The sequence below is a fragment of the Mustela erminea genome, chromosome 6, assembly GCF_009829155.1.
Source record: "Mustela erminea isolate mMusErm1 chromosome 6, mMusErm1.Pri, whole genome shotgun sequence".
Lineage (NCBI taxonomy): Eukaryota > Metazoa > Chordata > Mammalia > Carnivora > Mustelidae > Mustela > Mustela erminea.
The window spans coordinates 120,697,383-120,719,570 of record NC_045619.1 but is presented as its reverse complement, the minus strand read 5'-3'; the positions used below and the strand labels follow the sequence as shown (position 1 = coordinate 120,719,570).

The 22,188-nt window shown below is 43.6% G+C and overlaps 1 protein-coding gene across 1 annotated transcript; it reads left to right on the top strand.

Moving 5' to 3' along the window:
* The first annotated feature begins 12,504 nt into the window (after positions 1 to 12,504).
* C1QL3 (complement C1q like 3) lies at positions 12,505 to 21,113 on the top strand. Its single transcript, XM_032349511.1, has 2 exons — positions 12,505 to 14,855; positions 20,735 to 21,113. The coding sequence occupies exons 1-2, from the start codon at positions 14,268 to 14,270 to the stop codon at positions 20,912 to 20,914; spliced, it is 768 nt and encodes a 255-aa protein (XP_032205402.1). The 5' UTR covers positions 12,505 to 14,267; the 3' UTR covers positions 20,915 to 21,113.
* Positions 21,114 to 22,188: the final 1,075 nt, after the last annotated feature.

The following is a 22,188-nucleotide window of genomic DNA, read 5'->3' as shown; positions in this document are numbered from 1 at the left end:
CATCTGACCTGATCAATTGCAGCAGCTTCCCAAATGATTATCAATAAGATACAAATGAAGATGAGTGGGATCCTTGAAGATGATTCCAACAATTGGGTCCTTTCGACCAGATGGTGGATTTCATCTCGTATGCAAGGATTTCCAACCCCCCACCACCACCTTTTTCTCTTGAACAGTGTAGCTGTAAGCACAAGAGGGGAAAGAAAGAAAGAGAGAGAGAGAGAGAGAGAGGAGGGAGGGAGGGAAGAAGGAAGAAAGAAAGAAAATGCCCTTCCTCCCATAAAGATCTTTGTTTAGCCTTCAAGATTTAACATCTTGGAACTCTTAGGGTAAGCACCTGAGTTGATCTCAGCTGGTAGAGTTGAGAAAGGTGATCCTGAGAGCAGCGAGAATTGATGAGGCAATTTAGAAAAAGATAGGTTTAAAAACACTGAGTGTTCCTGGTAGATTTGGGAGCACAGGTGTACTTTCTTCTATTTGGAAAGAATCGCAAAGAAATTCTGTCCAACGCTGCGCATTAGCTGATGAAGGGCTACAGTTCTTCACTTACCCCAAAGTAAATGGGTGTCAGTGGGAGATTTGAGAGGTAGGGAAGGGGGCCAGGGATTTTTATGCCTGTTTTCCTGAAGGGAAAGACCTCTCTTTTTTTTTTTTCCAGAAATTGTCATGGGGTGAATGAGTCGGTTTTGGTTTTGTTTTGTTTTTTTGTTTGTTTGTTTGTTTTGTGTGTTTTGTTTTGTTTTCCAAACAACAGAAACACTCATACCAAGTTAAGCAAACAAGGGGAATTGATCACGGGGTCACAGGGATGCCACAGAAATAAAAGGTGGAAATGGAAGCCGGCTTTAGGAAGCTCCCCGTCACTGCTCTGCTCTGCCTGACTGCTTACTCCTTTGCTTTCTGTGTGAACGGCCTTTCCTTCTCTGGGCCACAAGAGCACCAATCACCCTCTTCCCATCATAAGTATACAAAAAATAAGGGTTGCAGCCAGCAGCGGTGTCACGAATCTCAGTCTCCATGTTCCTGGGAGAAGTCATCTCAGTGGTGCAGGGTCCATCTCTGCTCCACGTCTCTGGCCGAGGGGAAGAAGAGAGAGACTCCCGGTACACACTCACTGACCTTCACCTCTGTGTTCTGTGCGTCGTGGAAGTGAGATGAAGGGTGGTGAAGTGAGAGAAACCTCAGTGAAGGGGAGTTGCTGGCAGCTGCACCGATGTTTCCCAGAGCCTAGTGGTGTGTGCAGGGTCATCACCCATCCATTGAAGATTTATGGAACCCCTCCTACACAAGGGCAGAATTGCTGGCCCTGAAGACAACTCCTGCCCTCAAGAAGCTTGGAAGCAAAATAGGCACGTAGGGAAATTGTCGGACAACATGCAAATAGGACATTTGGGGATGAAATATTTATTGAGTACCTGCCATGTACGAGATACTATAGGTCATTAGGGAGTGAGGGTGCTAGTAACTAGCTGCCCCCTTCTTGTCCAAGTTCTAAACCCACTGAGAAATAATGTAAAGCCAGCAGAAACCCAAGTTTTGCCTTTCTTATCAAGAGAGGCCGGTAGGGGGAGGTAGTTTTTCTTTGCAGCTAAATGGGCTTCCTTTCCTAAACCACAGAATTAGGCAGAGATTGGTGGACCTAAGCCTGTGGACTGGTATTCCAAACTCCATGTATTAAACCCCTACTACACACCAGGCATTGCTCTAGATACGGATACACAGCAGTGAACAAAATTAAGCTTCTGCCTTTACAAACTTGACTTTCTAGTGGGGAGAAATCAACAACAGTGAAAGGTGTAATATATACACCTGTATGAGTCTGCTGGTGCTGCCGTTATGAAATGCCACAGACTGAGTTGCTTCAAAAACAGAAATTAATTTTCTGACAGTTCTAGAGACTAGAAATATGAGATAAAGCTGTTGGTGAGGCTTTCTTTGGAGAGCCAGGAGGGTGGGATTGAGCTTGGGCCTCTCTTCTGGCCTTGAAGATGATCGACTTCTCTCTGTGTCTTCACTTGGCCTTCACTCTCTCTTTATCTCCTCATAGGAGGACACCAGTCATACTGGGCGAGGATCCACCCCAATGACCTCATTTCAACTGAATCACAGCTCTAACAATCCTATCTCCAAATGCAGTCATGTTCTGAGGTCCTGATGGTTGGGACTTCAACACATGAACTTGGGGTGAGGAGACACCCTTGGGCCCTTAACAGCACCATCAGGAAAATCAAAGCAGGGTTACAGAGTTTTGATGGAGGGAACACTATTCTGGACAGGGAAGACTTTTCCGAAGAAGTAAAATTTGAGCACAGGTTTTACTTTAATGAAGAGTAAGGCCTTTGAAGACATTCCAGACGGGGTAACAGAGCGAGGGGTTGGGCATGGAGTGCGTATGAGATATGTCAGCAGGAAGTGAGGAAATCTGGGGGAGCTCAGAGGAGTTTTTTTCGGTAGTAGTAGAAATCAGAGTCATCCGCAGGGTGTAGTAAAGTGATAAATTACACTTAGCTTGAATTAGGAATTTGAGACTTATCCTGAGACAACTAGGCTGAGGGTCCTTTGAAGATTCCAGGGAAGAGGAGGAACAATGAACATGGTCTCTTGGGAAGGAGAATCTAAGCTCAGTAAGTAGAATGAATGAGAAGTGGGACCGGCTGAAGGCCAGGGGATCATGCAGAAAGCCATTAGGAGGGTCCTGGCATGGGGTCATAAAGACTTACTCAGATAGCACTTGGAAGAAGAAAAATTCAAAATTAGAGATAATTTTAAAGGAAGAATCCACCGAGTCAAAATCAGCATTCAAATCTGTTGGTTACATGGAATAAGTCGTACTCATTAAACTCCCTGGAAATGGTTGCTGGGAGTCGAGCTATGCCCATATCTATAGGTCAACTGCTGCTGCAATTAAAATGCAGAAAATGCAGTCAAACTTGGATTGGAAATGCGGCACAGGTCTCCAGCCTCAAGGGTGGCTAGCTCCTGGCCAGGCGAGCAGTTGGAATTTTCATCAGACCTTTGTCTCTCAGCCATGTCCACACAGAGACCATTAGTTATGGGTAGGACTGTGTCCTCCCAAAATTTCTTACTTTGAAGCCCTAACTCCCAAGTGCCTCAGGGAATGGTGGTATTTGGAAACAGGGTATTTAAAGAGGTAATTAAGGTAAAATGAGGTCATTGGGGTGGGACCTAATGCAATATGACTGGTGGCCTTCTGAGGAAGAGATTAGGAAGCACACACGTGGATGAGGGAAGACCATGTGAGGACACAGTGAGAAGACAGCCGTCTCATTGTATATGCTGTGATCTGTACTTTTTGTGGGATGCAAGCAACAAGCATGTTGGTTTCCTTTACTTTTTTTTTTTTTAAGATTTTATTTATTTATTTATTTGAGAAACAGAGATCACAAGTAAGCAGAGAGGCAGGCAGAGAGAGAGAGAGGAGGAAGAAGGCTCCCTGCTGAGCAGAGATCCTGATGCGGGGCTCGGTCCCAGGACCCTGAGATCATGACCTGAGCTGAAGGCAGAGGTTTTAACCCACTGAGCCCCCCAGGTACCCCTCCTTTACTTATTTTGACAAAGATTTACTGAGGGCTTGCTTGGTGCACAGGTGCTGATACAGATGCTTTGGGGGGCATGGAATAGAATAAGGTGTGTTTTGTTAAAGATATCTAGTCCTCTAATGGAAACTCGTTCTATACAAAACGAATAACCTGGAAACAGAACAGAGGCTAGTTTCACTGGATTCTTTGTCCCATCCTTTCCCAACCTTAATAATATTTTTATTCTTTTGCTGCTTCCCTACTTAGGAAAAATTATACAAAAACACAAGAAACTCTCAAACCTAAGGACCTCCCTTCCAAAGCAACCACCTCGTTTACTTTAGCCAGTTCCTATAACCAAGATCAACGATAATGACATCTTGCCGAAGCCCACACTTCTTTAGGGAGGAAAATCCTGTCATTTTTCACTTTCATGAATAGTTTACCAAAGAGGAGTTTTCCATCTTGAATCTTGTACATTTTATTTAAGTCAGCATACATACACCCCAGTCATCCCATGGCACTGAGCTCTATGATTGCAGTTAAATTCCACAAAGACTTCAAATCCCTTTAAAATATGCTATCTACCATAAAGAGGCCACTTCGTGTCAGAGAACTCAGTTGAGATTGAACTCTCTCCTACTTTCAATTAAACAATACTATGCAAATGAATCATTAAAATAATCGCAGTTGTGGTTAAAAAATTAAATCACTAATGATTCCAAAATTAATAATCGAAAAACAAAGGGAGGAGTGCATGGAGTGGATGACAGCCCAAATGAATCTCCAGACCAACAAAACAGTGAAGATTTTAATTTGGAGTTGCTCTACTCCCAGTAATTCATTCATAGCACATATCCGTCAAGTCCTGATGACTATGAAGGAGCACGGTTTAGGGATGTCCGTGGACTTGGAGTTGGTCAGAGGAAATGGCGGACAACCTGCATGGTGAATCGTCACTGTTCCTCTCTTTCCTCCCTGTTGTTTATTTCCAGCTGCACTGCTAATAGTGCAATTGCCATTTCAAAGGGATTCCAGTTCTTTAGATAGGCCCATCTTCAAAATCTGCCCATGACCGTGACCGTGAGGAACCGTAAATGCTGAACTAAAACGTGCTGCCATATTTGAAGCTTGAGTTATTCAGAGAAAGCCGGTCTGTAGCACCCTCAAAGAAGGAAAATCAGCAAGTCGTTTTCCTCTCTCATTCAGATTCCCCTTTACTAGTTTAAACCACCTATATTTATTCCTGCATTTTTTATCTCCCTGGCTCTGTTCCTTTTTGTGTCACAAAAGAGTATTTATTTCCCCCCTTTGTATTATGTACTGTTTATCGCTCTGTAAAAGCAGTTTGCCTTTTATCTTTTGCTGGTGGGAGACTGTTACCTTTTGAGTGGTTTCTGGTCCTGAGTATGAGTGCGCCCATCATGGGGATGGCTTTACCATCCACTGAACCCATTTCAAGTTCATTTGCATTTCACAATACATATTTCTATATTTGTGTGTAGATCTAAGAGGAGCTGAAAACCATTAAAATTCCTACTATTCTGCACGCTCAAAAATCTTCAGAAAATTCATCATCTATGTCTGGAGTGCTGGGGCACTCTTACCTCGCATACACGCATCTGTATTTTAGAGACCGTGAGTAAATATCCGGTGGCTTAGTACAGGCTTCATTAAGGCGTTACTAGGGTTGGCATAAATACTCTTAATTATAAGTAACCAATTCAATGGGAAGGGAGAGAAGTGATTTTTGTATTTGGTGTAAGTAGCTCAGCGCTTCCAATTCACAGGGGTGCACGAGGTTGGCAGTCTTTTCTCTGAATAGTTCCGGTGTTTATGAATACTGTTATCAGACAGTATCGACAATCATTTTGTTCTCAGAATTGAACACTGAGGTGTGATTCAGCTAACTTCCTGTCTGCTCATGGTTGTGTTTTTATAATATAAGTAGTAACGCTTTTATATCTGTAGTAATTCATGGGTCAAAATATTGTAGGCATGACTTGGGAACAAATCTGCCAAGTGGTTTAACTTCCTTTCTTTTTTATTTTCTGTAGCTAGTCACATTTGACTGATCTCCTCAAATTACATACTAAAAAGAAACCGAAATGTGGAATTTATTTGCATTTGTTTTCGCGGAGCTTCGTCACTCTGATGATAACATTTACTACACTTCTGATTTTTATTTGAAAATGAGTCGTCACCCCTTCTGGCTTAAGCTGCATCCTCTGCTCTTCTTCCCATTCATTCTGCTCTTGCTAATTGTGTATTTTCTGGGAGTGCTGTTTGCTGCATGTTCAGCATGTCCGCTATCTTTGAATGAATTTTAAGATGTACTAGGGTTGGTAAGCTGAATTCGATTTGGGCTGCTTCAGTTTCTCACTGGGGAACATTTCTTCATTTTCTGAGAAGCTGTCTTTGACTCTTATTCATGATACAGTTTCATACCTCTGACTTAATAAATGCTTAGAATTTGATAGTTAAATAAAAAATCTCCTTCTCCTCAATGTTGAATCATTTCTTTTAATAAATCATAAAATGAAGATAACTCGTGACATTTCCCTTTTTGCCTTGGCTGTTGGGGAACCCAGAAGTATTTTATTTTCTATATAGCAGCTACCATCCTTGATGTAACACTTCAGAGAGAGAAACAGGCTCCCCCCCGAGCAAGGAGCCCGATGCGGGACTCAATCCCACCCAGGACCCTGGGATCATGACCTGAGCCGAAGGCAGCGGCTTAACCAATTTAGCCACCCAGGCATCCCTAATCTGATTCTTAATCTAATGTTTTTTGCAATTAAAGGGTTTCCATTCTTCTAGGGAAGTCTGGTCCTTGGAAATACCTAATTTCCAGTCCAGTCTTACACACTACATCTAGATTTCTTAAATCTTACAAAGTTCTTTTGAAAGCTATGCTGTCAATCCCAGTTTAGCAATTCCAATCAACAAACAGCCTATTTAGCCCCCAGTCAACATGTCTTTAGGGCCTGTGGGTGGGGTAGGGCCCCAAGATGAAATGCCCCGGCATTTCAGTCACAGGAGAGGAAACAAAGCAGGAGGAGGGAAGCCCAGCAAGAGGAGGACACACCACAGGCTCTGGAGGCACCAGTGAGGTGGGGGGCAAGCGGTGGGGGGGTGCATGGTAGGAGCCAGTAGGAGGAGTGACGAAAGAGGAGGTGGCTTTGGAGCTGGAGGGCAGGGGGTTTGAAAAAGGAATAACATCAGGAGGAGGAAAGAGGAGAGGGAGGAAGTCGGTGACCAGGGTAGAGGAGAGACAAGGACAAAGCGGGAAATGACAAGGCCACTTCCGGTGAAATTAATGACCACTTCCTGCGTGTTTAACCAATAACCAGAGAATGGATAATGAGGGGACCGAGCACGAAAATCAAGGCTGGGAAGGCAAAGAGGCCTTGTGGCAATTTCTGAGGAGCCTGGCATTCTGAGCTTTTGTAGTTGGACTTCCCAGCCATGCGGACAATGAGGAAGATACCGTTTCTGGGCAGAGGGGCGTCGCACTGAGCAGGTGCTGAAGGCAGATCATTGCAGATGCCAGCGGGAGACTGGCGACAGGAGAGGCTTTAGGAGGAGGAAGTGGATAACAGAGTCCAGTTCTTGTGGGTTTTAACTCCATTCAATTGAATAGCATTGAACACATTAATGAGAAGATAATAGAAGTGACTTATCCAGAGAATTCATTCTAACTAGTACAGTCAAACCCTGGATAAAGCATTAGATTAGGGCCTTCTGAGCTTGTTCTGAATTTCTGAAGGAAAAGTTAATTATGTAGTTTAGACCTAATGCCTGATTATATCTGAGAACCACACGTCCAAAATTCCTTTTAATTAGCTCCTTCTTTTTTTTCTTTTTTCTATTCAAGGCCTTTTTTTTTTTTTTTTTTTTTAAAAAGCCCATGCCACCCTCAGCCCTGGGGAAATGAGCAAAGAGGTCTGTGGAATACTAGAACAAATGTTCATACGTACTCAGGTGCCGGAATCACGTTATGAAGAGAATCCATCATGGGTGGTCCACTTCTGGCTCTCATTATCCAAGTAATGAGACCTTCTGCCCACCCAAAAAAACAAATCCTTAAGAGGAAATGAAAGAAGTCATATATATATATATATGTATGATTGCAAATACACATACATACATGTATATGTGCACGATGGCAACTCCTGGATAATGGACCTGCCTAGGGGATCCTCGATTTAGCAAACAGTTTTGAACTTTCTTTTACAAAAGCAGCCAATGGTAATAAAATGAACTATTTTGCCCCTGTTCCTGCCCCTGTGAAGTTACCAGCCTGCTGGAACGGTCCGAACAAGAGAGCAGCAGACAAGAAAAGGCTAAAAGACCCAGAATGATTAGCCTCTGTGAAGAAGCTCACACTTAGAATATTCCCATGTGCTGATGAGTCTTAGAAGCCCGAGTGAAGTCAGAGAACCTTTGCAGATTTTGACTAGTGGAAAGATTACCCCTTGAATATGGGACTCTCTGGGCTGAAGAAAAACACCAAACCCTCATCTAAGTAGCATCAACTTTTACTGACGTTTTCCACTTTCTAGAGTGAAAGATAAAGTAATTAATAAAATTATGAATTGTTACAGGGTACCTGAGTGGCTTAGTCAGTTAAGCAACTGACTCTTGATTTCGGCTCAGGTCATGATCTTGGGGTCCTGAGACCGAGTCTGGCATTGGGCTCCGCGCTCATGGGGGAGTCTGCTTGTGATTCTCTCCCTCTCCCTTTGCCCCTACCCCCACACGATCATGTGCTTTCCCTCTCTCTCTCTCTCAAATACATCTTTAAAAAATAAATTATGAATCGTTACAACTACTCTCAGTGGGAAATGTTGAAATATACAACTACTTATATTCAACATACAACTCCCTCATTTTTTTCCCCTCTAGTTTATTACAGATCTAAACTACCTACCTCTGCAATTTATTTTTAGGATTATGGTTTCAAATTGTATCTATTTTTATATAGTTTAAGACTTTTCCCAAGAGGTTGCCTGATTTAGGGAAAAGCTGATACGTCGGTTCACATACAAATACCCAAGAAATGCAGTATGTATTCACAGGACGGATTGTTCATATTTGAAGGGGACGTGCTTTGGGGTAGGAGTGGGGCCAGATGCACCTTCCCTTGATAGTCATATCCACTCCAGCCCACTTTCTCTTAGAGGCAGATTCTAGGATATTCTAGAAGATCAACTGCTCTTGGCAGGCTCTGGCTCTGTTGGTGGTTCTCTGTTAGACCTCTTAGGACTCATGATGCTTTAAATTTTTAAAACAAAACAAAAGAGACAAAGCAGTAAGACTACCCCAGTTCTTACCACTGCCTGCCTGGTTGGTCTGTGTGCTGCACAGCTGTGTTCCTGTGATACATTTTCTGCTTGAAATTCCTCAAGGTCTAATGGCACCTGTGTTAAGTTTCTCTAACTCACCCATCTTCCTTGTATGGCTGGGGTATCATGACCGTCCCTTGAGAGGACTGGCTGACCCTCTTAGATTTCATTCTTGGAAACTTTTCCTTCAGTTCTACATCAAATAGGGTCTTAGGGACCGAACATTCCATCCATGGGAAACAAGTATGAAATATTATATCCATCCTAGAGATTTCTTCCTTATATTGATTGATATGGCAAGAATTTGAGACCAACTTAAAACCATACATTGTAACCAAATTTTGTATAATGTGCTCATTATCATCTCCTCCTGACTATTCAGTAATTTTCTGCCAATAGACCTGCCAGGCTATTTTTCCAACTCACTATCCTCCATAGAGAATTTTTTGTTGAAAGTTCCCTATTTCTTGGGGTTATGACTTAGGTGTCCTTCAGAGTGATTGATTACTCTTCTGGCTAACTCAAAGCAGCCCTCTCTCCTATGTTCCCTTTTTCCGAGAATCACCATCCACAGGAAAATTTCCTGAGTAACTATCTCATTGATTTTTAAATACACTTGCAACTTGTTGACTTGGGGAACTTCCCAGAGCAGGAGAAAACAGGTTTTAACCCTTCCTCCCAGGCTGTAAATCCAAAATCTTGGTCTGTCAAACTGCAATGAATTCAAATTATCTTGGTATAAAACTTTCTTTTTCTTACTTTGGAGAAGTGTGAAGTGATCCTTGTGTTGAGTCTTGTCTTACTTTGTTTTATATTACACAATAGTACACACAGGCAGCTCTCCTGTAGAACTTGGGTGTTCTAATTTTGTCTAAGTCTATGACATTTAGTATCCATTTGATGTTATTTGTCTTAAGTCTGACGTTTTAGCTTCCTGTACTGAGCATGTGTCCTACCATCCAGCTCCTATGCCCATGCGCTGTTCAGAAGTCCTACAACATATGAACATGGAAATGGACATTTATTGGGCTCTGGGTGTGAGTTGGGTAGCCTTATCATTAGATGCATTAACTTGCTCAGGCTTCACAACAACTGCATGAATTAGATGTTAGTGTTCTTCCCATTTTAGAGAAAAAGAAATGAAGCCTCGGGGAGATTTAGTGACTTTTATAGCAACTCAATGAGGAAACCAGGATCCAAATTAAGACCCATCTGATTCGAAAGCTGTAAGGATATACTACTTCCCTACATTACTCCAAGCAGACCCTTTCTGGCTAGAAACCTAGAACTCTTCATCATAGGGGTGTATGTTCTGAAATATAATAAGGAGATCGAGGAATCAAAGGTAAATAGCTGATCCCAGTCTGAGGGGGGTTTTTTTGGGTTTTTGTTTTTTGGTGTGGTTTTTTTTTTTTTTTTACTCTTTTTATCTCCATTTCTGTAGATAGTCCTTGGGTTTGTTAACTCATCTTATTTTCCTCTTATAAATGCTATTTTTGGTTCAGTACTGCTGGATTTGGAAACCATTCTCATGACTAAAGATTTGTTTGCCTCGTAAGAGCCCAGTGTAGGGCTGTGCTGCCAGTGGGCGCTCGATAAAGATTAATGGATGGCAGTGCACGTCTGTGTGGGAGTTGTGTGGCTTCGGATCTGCTCGGTTCTCCGAAAGAGACAGAAATGATGCGGGAAGATGAAAATCAGTGGATCATCACCCAACCCAGATCTTGGGTTTCTGTGTTGGACTTTATGATCTGAATGGTCACAGAGGCCCAGGTGCTGAAGGAAATGGGAACACAGAGCCTTATGTTTTCTTGAGACGTGATGGGGGAAATTAGATCGCAGGGCTTACTTCCAAGATTAATATCAACTTTGAGAGAAAACTTGCTTCTCTGATGAGGACTGAAGAGAATCAAATATTTTTTTTTAATTGACACATTTTCTATTATTATATACATATAGAGATGATGAGTAATATGCCATATCAGATGGCTTATTCAAACTGTCAGAATAAGGGCTGAAGCGTGAGTAACTTTCCAGAGAACCTTCTGAGAAATTCAAGCAGTGGAAAGTGGCAGCCACCAGCCGTTAGTTCATCTACTACCCAGTCATCCCTGAACCAAAAAGAAAAAAAAAAGCTTCTCCCAAAGCACATGGTAGGACACCTCTGGAGAAGAGGGAGGAGACTGGTAATGTATATTGACTTCACTCAAAAGCCAGCTGTCCATGCGCCACCAGGTTTGTCCCCTCACTGGAAGAACGGGGTCAGCCGTGTGACCTGGGAAATGTTGCCTGTGTTGTGCACAATGCCCACAGAGAACGTTTCCAAATCTCAGCAGACTTTTAAAATGTTGGTGCCCTCCCTTGCAAAACCAAGCTGGGCTTTGGCATTAGAGATGGTGGAAAGAGACTCGCCTCCGTTGCAGGGCTGGTCCCAGAGGTCTGACAATGTGGCGTAGAGGAGAGAGTGAGCAAGTACAGGCGAGCTTTCTAGCATTCACTCTGTCTCTACCGTTTCGTGATATCCTCACTGGCTTCCTCTGTAAGATGAGCAGCCTTCAGTGGAAGTGTATCTTGAGCTTTTCAATGAGAATTTACTTATTCAACTCTACCTTTTGAAAAGTCCCCGTGTATCCCCCACTGGACTCTGTTTGGCAATGAGGAAGTCTTATGAATTTTGATAACTTGGTGCATTCTAAAAGAGTTTGATTAATACATTAACCTTCATGGCTGTTCCCACACTTTACTGTCTTGTCCCCCAAAAGAAAGGTGACTTTTTTAGAAGCAACCCACATGGTGTGTTAGGAAAATAGGTATTATGGATGGGGGAGAACTTTCTATGTGTCTGATGCTCAAACATATGAAAATAAGTACCTCCTGTGAACCAAAGTCTTAGGCCCAAGACACAGACGCACACTTCTGAAACCACTACCCTAAAAGGTAAAGATTCGAGGAGCGGGAAGAACTCTTAGCCAGTTGCAGCCAGAGGGAGAGAAAATACAGAGACCTTGGCCAAGCTGAGCCCCAAAGGCCAGGGGCTCACTCTTGATTCTCCCCAGAAAGACCTAAAGGAGCTGCTGACATTTCTCTTAAAAGAATCAATGTGGTTCTCTTCTGTCTGCTCATTTGACCTTATTTCAGTTTGAAACATAGAAGAAGGAAAGAAAAAACTAAATTGACGTGGGGTGGAAGTTAGGCAGAAGGAACAGACAAGGAAATGCTCAGGCAGGATCCTAGGCCGAGGATTGTCACCCTGGGGCGTTACTGTCTCTTGCCTTCGCCCTATTTGTTCTTGCTTCTCATTTCAGATTCTAGCCCTGATGTAATAAGTCACCATCTTCCCAGCCATCATCCCAGTATTGACAAGCAAATGTCATCCGCATTTGATTGACATCCTTTGCTCCTGAATGCAAAAGTATGATTTACAAATCAATTCCACTTGTTTATTTAAAGCTGTTCTTGTGTGTCTTATGTATTTGTTAGTGCCATAACTTGCCTGATATCTACTCTGGGGGTTTTACATTATTATTACTAAGACAGGCTTTCCCTTCTCCCACTCTCTCATTGCAAATGGGGCTCTTCTTTCTCACGTTTTTTTTTCTTTTTGTCCCGTGCCTCAATGTACATCCAGGAAATGTGCCGTGAAGTCTAGAGGACACTTTCCATACCTTAGCAAAAGATGTTGCCCAGTACTCTTGCAAAGGCTGCTTGGCTTGTCTTATGACTTTTAAAGACATTTTTAACAAGTAATTATTTTTCATTTATGTAGTGTAGGTAAATGCAACTTCAGGTCCAATGGCAGTCCCTCCTGAAAGGTAGCCAGAAATGTAATCCTGTAAGTGAAGGACAAAGTATATACTCACCATCCACAGCATTGGTTAAAAGAAACCCCCACCCCCTCGCCATTAGGTGGTGGGCCTGTTCATTCACAATCGTTCAAAACGTCCTTTGGCTTTTCAATGTGCCTTAAATGTTCTCTGGGTAACATCTTACTTCATCTTAGGAGGCTGGAGAGGAAAACCATAAGGTTAAAAAAAAAAAAAAAAAGAAGAAAGAAAACCCATCTGGAAAATTCTAAAGGGCCCTTCTTATGTTAAAAGTGGCATTTCAAAAAACACCTGAAACACGGGTTGATTGTGGGTGAGCCAGTAGAGAAATCTTGTCAACCGAGCCACCCTCTTTTCAACCTTCACCTCCGCCCTCCAACTGGCGCCGCCGGCCGCAGTGGGAACTAGAGGGCTTAGGTGTGACCTTCGAGGGCCCAAGGCTATTGCACATCTGTCTCCCTCCCCCCAGGTGTGTCCAGCGAGAGCGCTGCCATCACCTGGGCTCGGCAAGGGAGTATTCACGATCTCACTGTTCATCCATGTGCAGAGGGGAAGAGAAAAAAAGAGAGAGAGAGAGAGAGAGAGGGGCTGGGAAAAAAAAAAATCCCACATTGTCAGAGTAATGCCAAACTCTCTCTGAGTGGGATGAGCAGAGCAGATGCTGCAGTGAGATGCCAAAGCGGCTCCCCTTCCTCTGTGCCTTGGGTGCCTATAAATTGCTCCGGCGCGCGTTTGTCAGCCTCCTCTTCTCCTGGCAGGTGGTACCCAGGCAGAATTCTGCGTTCAGTCTCTCTCTCGCTCCGCTCCCGGCCGTGAGGCGCTCGCCGCTGCTCACTAGCTCCTCCGCTCCAGCCCGGAGCCTCGCCGAGCTGACCGTGCCCGCCGCCGCTGCTCCGCGCACCCGGGGGGCGGCTGGCCCGAGCTCGCGCCGCCAGCGCCGGGCGTTGAGGGTGCGCGTCTGTTAGAGTTGTGGTGGTTGCAAAGGAGGGGGAGAAAGGCAGTGGAAGGGCGAACAGAGCAAACGAAAGAAGAAAAGAAGGAGGCAGAAAAAGGCAACTTCAGACGGAAAGTTGGTGCGAACTGGCGCAGTCGGCAAAAACGGAAAAGTCGATCGCAGGCGGCGGCTGCATAAAAGTGTGAGCTGCCCGGGCCAGCGCGAGAGGCGGCGGCAGGCTCTGCCCTTCGGGTGGCCGCGCCGGCGCCCGCGGCAGCCACAGGTGCGAAGGGGCTCGCGGGAGGCGAGAGGGCGCCCTGTGCACCCCTCCCCCAGCCCCCACCCCCCAGCCCGGGACTTCAGCTCAAGTCACTTGGCGTCTGAGCTCCCTCCCCAGCCGCAGCTTCGGCAGGGGGGAGCGGGAGCGGGAGCAGGCGGGGAGCGGCCGGCGCGCGCCCGCCCAGGGGAGTTGGGGTTCGCAGGGGGTTGTTTTCGGCTCTGAGGAGGTCCCCGCCCAACCTTCAAAATTTTGTCCAAAAGCAGACAAGAGGATCGCCCCGCGCTGAGCCGGCTGGTGGGCAGCAGGAGGCGCCTGATCGCCGCCGGGGCGCTGGGGGTGGTGATGGTGCTGCTGCTGGTCATCCTCATCCCGGTGCTGGTGAGCTCGGCCGGCACGTCGGCGCACTACGAGATGCTGGGCACCTGCCGCATGGTCTGCGACCCCTATGGGGGCACGAAGGCGCCCAGCACTGCCGCCACGCCCGACCGCGGCCTCATGCAGTCCCTGCCCACCTTCATCCAGGGCCCCAAAGGCGAGGCCGGCAGGCCGGGGAAGGCGGGCCCGCGTGGGCCCCCCGGCGAGCCTGGGCCGCCGGGTCCCGTGGGCCCTCCGGGCGAGAAGGGCGAGCCCGGCCGCCAAGGCCTGCCGGGCCCGCCCGGGGCGCCCGGCCTGAATGCGGCCGGGGCCATCAGTGCCGCCACCTATAGCACGGTGCCCAAGATCGCCTTCTACGCCGGCCTCAAGCGGCAGCACGAAGGCTACGAGGTGCTCAAGTTCGACGACGTGGTCACCAACCTCGGTAACCACTACGATCCCACCACGGGCAAGTTCACCTGCTCTATCCCGGGCATCTACTTCTTCACCTACCACGTCCTGATGCGCGGAGGGGACGGCACCAGCATGTGGGCTGATCTCTGCAAAAACAACCAGGTGAGTGCCGGCAGGCAGCAGGGTGGGCGGGGAGGGAGCGCGGGAAGGTACGGGCAAGAGGGAGGAGACCCCGGAAATGGGGGTGGGAGTCCGCGGAGGAAGGGCGCGGCAGCCGGGCTCCTGGGAGCGGAGCGGAGGGGTCGCCGCTATTCGCTAGCGAGGCAGGGGTCGTAAGCCCGCGCGGGCGCGCGGAGGCCTGGAGAGCGCGGTTCCCAAGCTAGGACCTGCACTTCAAAGCGCGAGTGCGAGCTCGACCCTCGAGGATAGGGAAGCCGGGAGCTCCGTCCCTCGGACAGCTTGTGCACCAGGCAGTCCCGGGCAGGGAGCGACCTGCGGGATCCTCAGCAGGGCAGGGTCGCTCTCAGGCTTTGCCTGGAAGAGGAGGGCTGGGGGAGCCCCGAAATGGGCGTGCCAGGGTGACAAACTCGGGGGAGAAAGGGGCCCGCGGGAGAAAGAAGGGAGCCGAGAGAGGGAGTCCAAATGTGAGGCGTCCAGGGCCGAAGAGGGACCGGGGGACTCGCGGTCGCAAGGCCCCTGCGACGACCCAGCCCAGGGAAACGAGCATACCGTCAAATTCAAGGCACAGACTCCGGTTTAGATTTCAGCCCAAGGGGGAGAAGTAACGAGTGCTGATAACAAAAGAGAAAAGTTGGGACTCATGGGTGCACTCAGCAAAACACGCACCCAAACACAGAACCCAGACTCCAGGGGCTGAAGTAGGAGGCCGCATAGGCAGGTGGCAAGGAGAGCGAGAGGCAGAGCCGGCCCTGGGGCTATGGGCCTCACTGCCAGGGAGCCCCCGGGCCGCCTGCGTGAGGGTCTTTCCAGCCCTGCCTTCTCACAAGGCAGTGGCCTTGGCCTTGACTGTGCCCTATCCTCAGATTAGCCCTGAGCCCCAGGATTTGTTCTCTTGGGCTGGATGGCTCCGCCATCAGGGCCACGGGTCTGTTTTATGTGGGGGCCACTTTATCGTTTGCTTGAGAAACTCGCAGTCACTGCAAAACCAAGGTGTGCCCGATCTCTTAGAAGAGGAAAACTGTGTTTGTAACTACCCAGAAGTGTCCTCGGACCTGAGGCACGCGCCGAATCAGCAGGAGCGCTCTGGGCCAGGCCTTGCAACCGGAAGCCTGCAGTCTGGGCTAGTTCTCTGGCTTTAATTTTGCCTCTTGGGTGGTACAGGGAACAGCCAATTTAGATTTAACAAGAGCTACTGGGCTTCAGGTAACCTGCGCCTTGAATTCAGACCTTTTCAGTTATAACCCAGGTTTCTATCAAGCAGCATTAAGGCAAGATTTCTTCCAAAGACCCAATTCAGGAACAGAAGTGTTTTGTTGTTGTTGTTGTTGTTGTTGTTTTTGAAAAGTGAAAGACAAATAGTATAAATGTATATGAAAGAAAGGACAAAAATATCCTGTCCCTCCTTTCTCTTCCCACCCCTCGTTTCTAAAGGAATTTAGAAGTAAATAGCTCAATGACCCCACAGGACAGGTAGAAGCAAAAAAAAAAAAAAAAAAAAAAAAAAGAAAGAAAAGAAAAAATGGCCACCAGGAGGCACTGACAGGGTTGTTTATTGTAGTTATTATGCACAAAAATAATATTAAGATAAATATTTACGGAGGAGTTAGATAGTTATAGGTGTATGGTTAAAAAGGGCATGACTCACTGTACCAAAATAGAGCTATTCGATCACCTTTACAGAATGGTTTATGAAGAGCCCCTTACCAGACAGCAATGAGGCACCCATTTATTCACAAACTGGCTCTCTTCTGACTCAAAGGTTAGGTCTAGAAAATAATGTCAGGCTGAAGGATTGTTTTTAGTGGTATTACTTAAGATGGAATAATATGCAAGTTTTATCAGCCACTGAATAAAAACACTCACATCTTTAAAGATCTGGAAATTGCAATTGCATGAAAAATCAGGGAATGATACATTTAAATTAGTTTAAAGGTTCCTGTCTCAACTGCCGAGCCCAAGTATATTGAACTGATTCCAGGAAAACCATTTTATATACCTGTTCTAGGTGCATTTTGTTTTTAAAATTATTCCATTGTTTGGAGAGTAGAATGCTTCTTTGTATCCTCCTAGCTTGCACATTCTCTGAGGATCAGGAAAAAAAAATAAGGCAACCAGCTGACCTTATCATGTATAAAGCTCTCCACTGGCATTATTAAGCTGTTACTTCTTCAAAAGGTGTGCAACAAGTAATTCTGAAAAATATACATAGCAGCAAACAATATATTTTCAACTTAAGCATGGACTATTTTGGAAAATGGTTATTAAAATATTACTGTTAAGGAATTTTATCCCTAGAATAGAAAGATTTTATAAAGGCTGACCTGTAGACAGTTCCAAATGAGAAATATTTTATAAAGTTTATTTATTAATATTAAATAAATAGTTTATCAGTGATCTTCAGTTACGTTCTTGTCTGATCACTTCTTAGAATGGCAGTTTCCCCCCGGGCAGACCTAATTTGTTTTCATAAAACAGAAACTCAGAGATCCATGTCAGTGTAATGTTCTATGGATTAAGTGGATTTGAGAAGCACAAAAATTAAACTAAAAATGCAGTGCACTCTAGGATAGAGGAATGCCTCTGGACTGTAACCATATGAGAACCATTTTATTTATGCTTTGTGTTGAATGCAGGATCACAGATGGAAACATCAAAGGCCAGTAAATTAACCTGATGCACCACTTAACCTTTTGTTTATGATTCCACAGAAGTACAATGAAAATGAAATTATGAGAGCATCAGTAGCAATTAATTAAATTAGCAAATGTTACCATAAATATTGTCTCCAATGATAAACCCTCCCTAATAAGATAATGCTACAGCCACGCAAGCTCCCAGGTTCTCACAAACAGGCCAGTAAAAGGATCACAGTTCTCATATTCCCCATGAAACCATCAGTCCAAATTTAATCGTATCATTTGTTGCGAGCCCATGACAGTGCATATGAAAGGTAAAAGTTGGACTCTGGTGGCTTTACAGAGAGACAGGAAATATAATTTTAATGTGTTTGTGTACCTTTGGCAGAAAACCTGAATTCAAAAATTGCTCTTTGAACACAGTCACTGTGACACCAACTATACTAAAAGCTAAAACTGGCTCAAGATTAGAACTATAAAATAATTAAAGACCCGGTTTTATTTTAAAAATCTATTAATTAATTACAGCACCAATGAACATGAGATGTTGGAAACAAGAGTTTGTGGGTTGATAATTCATTCATTAGCGAGATTAATGAAATGTCAGATTAATATTATCTTTTTAAAAGCGGTGACACACGCACTACTGATCAAGCAGGATCTAAATAGTTAACTTAAAATTTGAAAAGATATTAGAGTACATTCAGGCAGAAATGGGGAGCTCAGGCTAAGGAAAGGATGCATCATATTCCCAGAGAAAATGCTGAAATCGGTGTACATTTAGGAACCTGAAAATAGCGTCCAAGGCGGATGCATTACCTTCCTCAGTAGTTCGATGGCTTAAAGGGAGAATTGTTGGAAGTCACCGAGCTGATTACTAGAGCTTGAAATTTCAAGTTCCATTATACCTTTAGAGTAGTAGGATCAGGTGAGCAGGCAGGCTAAAATCATGCAAAGCACATTGGAGTGTGGCAGTTATTTAATTGAGAGAGTCTTGTGGTACAGTATAGGGTAAAATCTTAAGAGAATCACTTTCATTAAAAAGCAATCACACAACAAAGGAAATGAAAAACCGTAAGGGTAACCTTCTAGTCTTTGGGATCACCCTAATGCATTTGCAGGGTTTTGTGGTCATACCTACAGAATAAAAATGGTCACATTTACAGGGTTTTCTCTTTATACCCTGTAGAATAAAAACTGCATCATATATATATATATATATTTATATTTATATATATATTTAAGACTATTGCCTCTAAATCAAGGGATTTTAATGAGTACTGGTTCCCAGATGCCTTTATAAAGAAAGCAGTGTTACAGCACAATACCCATAGAGCATATATTAAACATCTAAAGCACTAAATAAAATGTGTCTGCCTATTAATAATAGCTGAAAAGTATATTTATGGATGGCTAATTAATTAATGTATTACTGACATAGCTAATTGCTAATTTGTATTTTAATTTTTCTCACCCATTAAAAGTTCACGTGTTTAAAAAAAAAAAAAGATGAGGTCATAACAGCGCTATCCTCCTTGTAGATTTTTTTCCCAGGGAATTAATGACTGAATGAAATTAGTGAATCAAAGCACTCAATTCCTACAAACTTATGATTAATTTCTAGGAAATATTTATGACATTAAATTGTGTTATTACTTATCAGTCCAAACAGATCACCTCATTGAATTGGTGTATACATTTGAGTCAATGTTTCAGAGCCTAATTGCATGGTGTATTGCTTTCACTGTATTAGTTAGTGTCAGTTAGCACAGTGTTAAAGCAATTATAAATCCTTTAAGCCCCTTTCTCCTTTTGCTATACAATATCCAGAAAGAAATTTTTAAAATACTACTCAAATTACTTTACAAGTTCAGCAGTGTCAAAGAGCCTTCTCCTTTTTTAACATTTCAGCATTAATGTGAGAACATACCACATGAAAATTTAATTTGAAAACCTATCATTTAAGTTTTGAAAGAAATGCATGGAAATTCTTGACTTATGTCTCAGTTCCCTCATTTTACCAAGTGATAAAATTCAGCATATTATACCCCAAGTCATGCATTATTACATAATGCAGGTTTACAAAACCACTAAATCACTTGCTATGTTATTCAGGGAAATACCATTATAGTGGAATAGAAACAAGCCACAGAGTGGAAGATGTTTTACTGAAATAAATCAAATTACAAGTCTGCCTACTGAAAATTTTTTTCCAAGGCAGAATCAAAATATAGCTAAATGGATATAAAGCCTAATTTGAGTTGAGGAAGTGACAGAATGTCCATATTACTTGAAATGATAGGCAATTTGACCGTTTGCAAATGTCTATCAACCCACTAATGAGATCACAGACTCAACACGAGAGGATTATAGGCAACTTCCATTCTCAAAGCAAACCACACATTTTTAGAATCACCCAAATGAAAGAGTGTTCAATCAGATCACTAAAAATGTTTAGAAATTTGAGAGACCTCAAAGCTTAGTTCTTTCTATAACTTTTAGATATGTTGAAATTAAATATGGAAGTGCACACATCACAGGTTAGTAATAAAAAGGCACATCAAGAAAAATGAACTCTGCAAACTTGGGTGATGTTTAAATGAGGTTTCTGGCCAAAAAAAAAAAAAAAAAAAAAATGCTCTACCTGAATTAGATTTCGAAAGCCCCAAATCAAATGACTTCCTTTTTTTTTTTTTTCCTCCCTATATAGTAGAGTTGGAGTCGTATTATTTCTCTGACGTCTCCACTGCTATGACTCTCCATTTTCTAATAAGCGTGGGGACCCGCTGAAGTTCAGATTGAACCTCTGTCCTCGTAAACAGCTGCTTAGAATATTGCTAATTGGCTTAAATTAAAATGCAAAAAAAAAAAAATTACCCTTCTTTCCATTCCAAGAAGTGACTGGGCCTAGAGATTCAAGAAATGAGGAAAAGCGCTGATTTAGGGAGAGGATAGAGTGATGTGTGTGTGGTTTACAGCCCACAGTAGGAAAAAAACCTTCTGGAATGACCCTTGCATAGGACCTTTTCATCTTTCTGCACCTCCCTTCCAGTGACACAGTTGAAGCTCTTACAAAGATACCCTCCCAGAGCTCCTAGGCCCTGGACTCTCCCAGGCTGAATTCTGTGCTGTGGCGCAGGTTGGCTTCCGATGCTGAGTGAATGGCAAAGAGGAAAACCCGACAGCTCTCTCCTCCAGATTCTAATTCTCCTTTGCTTCACACAGGTGCGAGCCAGCGCCATTGCCCAAGACGCTGATCAGAATTACGACTATGCCAGTAACAGTGTGGTTCTTCATTTGGAGCCGGGAGATGAAGTCTACATCAAATTAGATGGCGGCAAAGCCCACGGAGGGAATAACAACAAATACAGCACATTTTCTGGATTTATTATTTACGCTGACTGATCACGCAGAAACTAAGCTTATTATTCTGAGTTTGAACACTGGATTCGTATGGCTAACGTCCGTGAATCAAGGATCCCAGGGGATGCCGGTTGCGGGGCACCTCAGTTGTGTATATGTGGGGAATTCAAATGCTACCTGACTCACATCTGTATACGCAGAAACATTATGTAAAAAAAAAAAAAAAAAAAAAAAATTAAAAGCAAGATAAGCAGATGTGTTATCCACTACCGCCAAAGCAAATACTCCTCCTTATCGTTAGTGTCCATGTGAATGAAGTCCTATATAGATCACAAATTTTTATAGAAAAATCTAAGACACTGAATTATTTCTCCAATATATCTGAACTTTGGTGTACTGTGATCTTGCTGCTTTTATCCATATGTCAGCTTTGGTTCTTGTGAGTTTACCTGCTTATTATGATACCTGGAATCCATTCATAGTGTGGGGAGAATTATATTACCCTGCAGGAGAAGGTCTGATTGAAACAATGCTGCTTGTCCCCAAAGAAATTGTTTGCCTTGTACTTTTGTTAACTTTAGAGCTAGTCCTGGGAATGATTCAACTTCAAGCCTTAACCTGGAATTTTCTGGATTTGAGGGAATTCCCAAGCCTATGATCATTTTCACATTTTCTTTTTTCTTGTGAATTTTCTTTTTTCTCTTTCCCAGTGATAGTCTTTAAAAATAGAGATCGAAACTGTATCATAGGATTACCCTCTAAGTGTGAAAATGTGTAATTATGTATGGTATTTAGAAAATCCCCTGTGTGTCCATTTTGTCCATAGGATGCGTTTAGATTTACTTAGAAAGTCAGAGAAATTTATTCTTTGGTGTTAAATCAGACTGAGGCTTTTGCCTTCTTTGGAACAAAAGATTATTCATAACCCAATGCACAATGGTTTAATTTGAGCTACTGCACGGGTCACCAAGGGGACACTAAGTAAGGCCTTCAAATAGTTACTACAAGTCACGGCCTGAGGTTATTTCAAAATGAGCAATTTCACATATAACCAATAAGACAACAAAGTGTATATATTTTATACAAATACCTGCTACATATACATGTATTTGTGTGTATACACACACACACACACACATATGTTAGATCAAATATAATATATACATGGCTTCAGACCATAGGCACAGTGGCTGTATAGCCTCAAAAATTTAATTTAAAAAAAAGTATGTGTATATATACACACAAACACTCATAAATTATTCGACTTTTTTTTATCAAAATATATTTTGGATTACAAAGGCATATGGAAGAGTAAA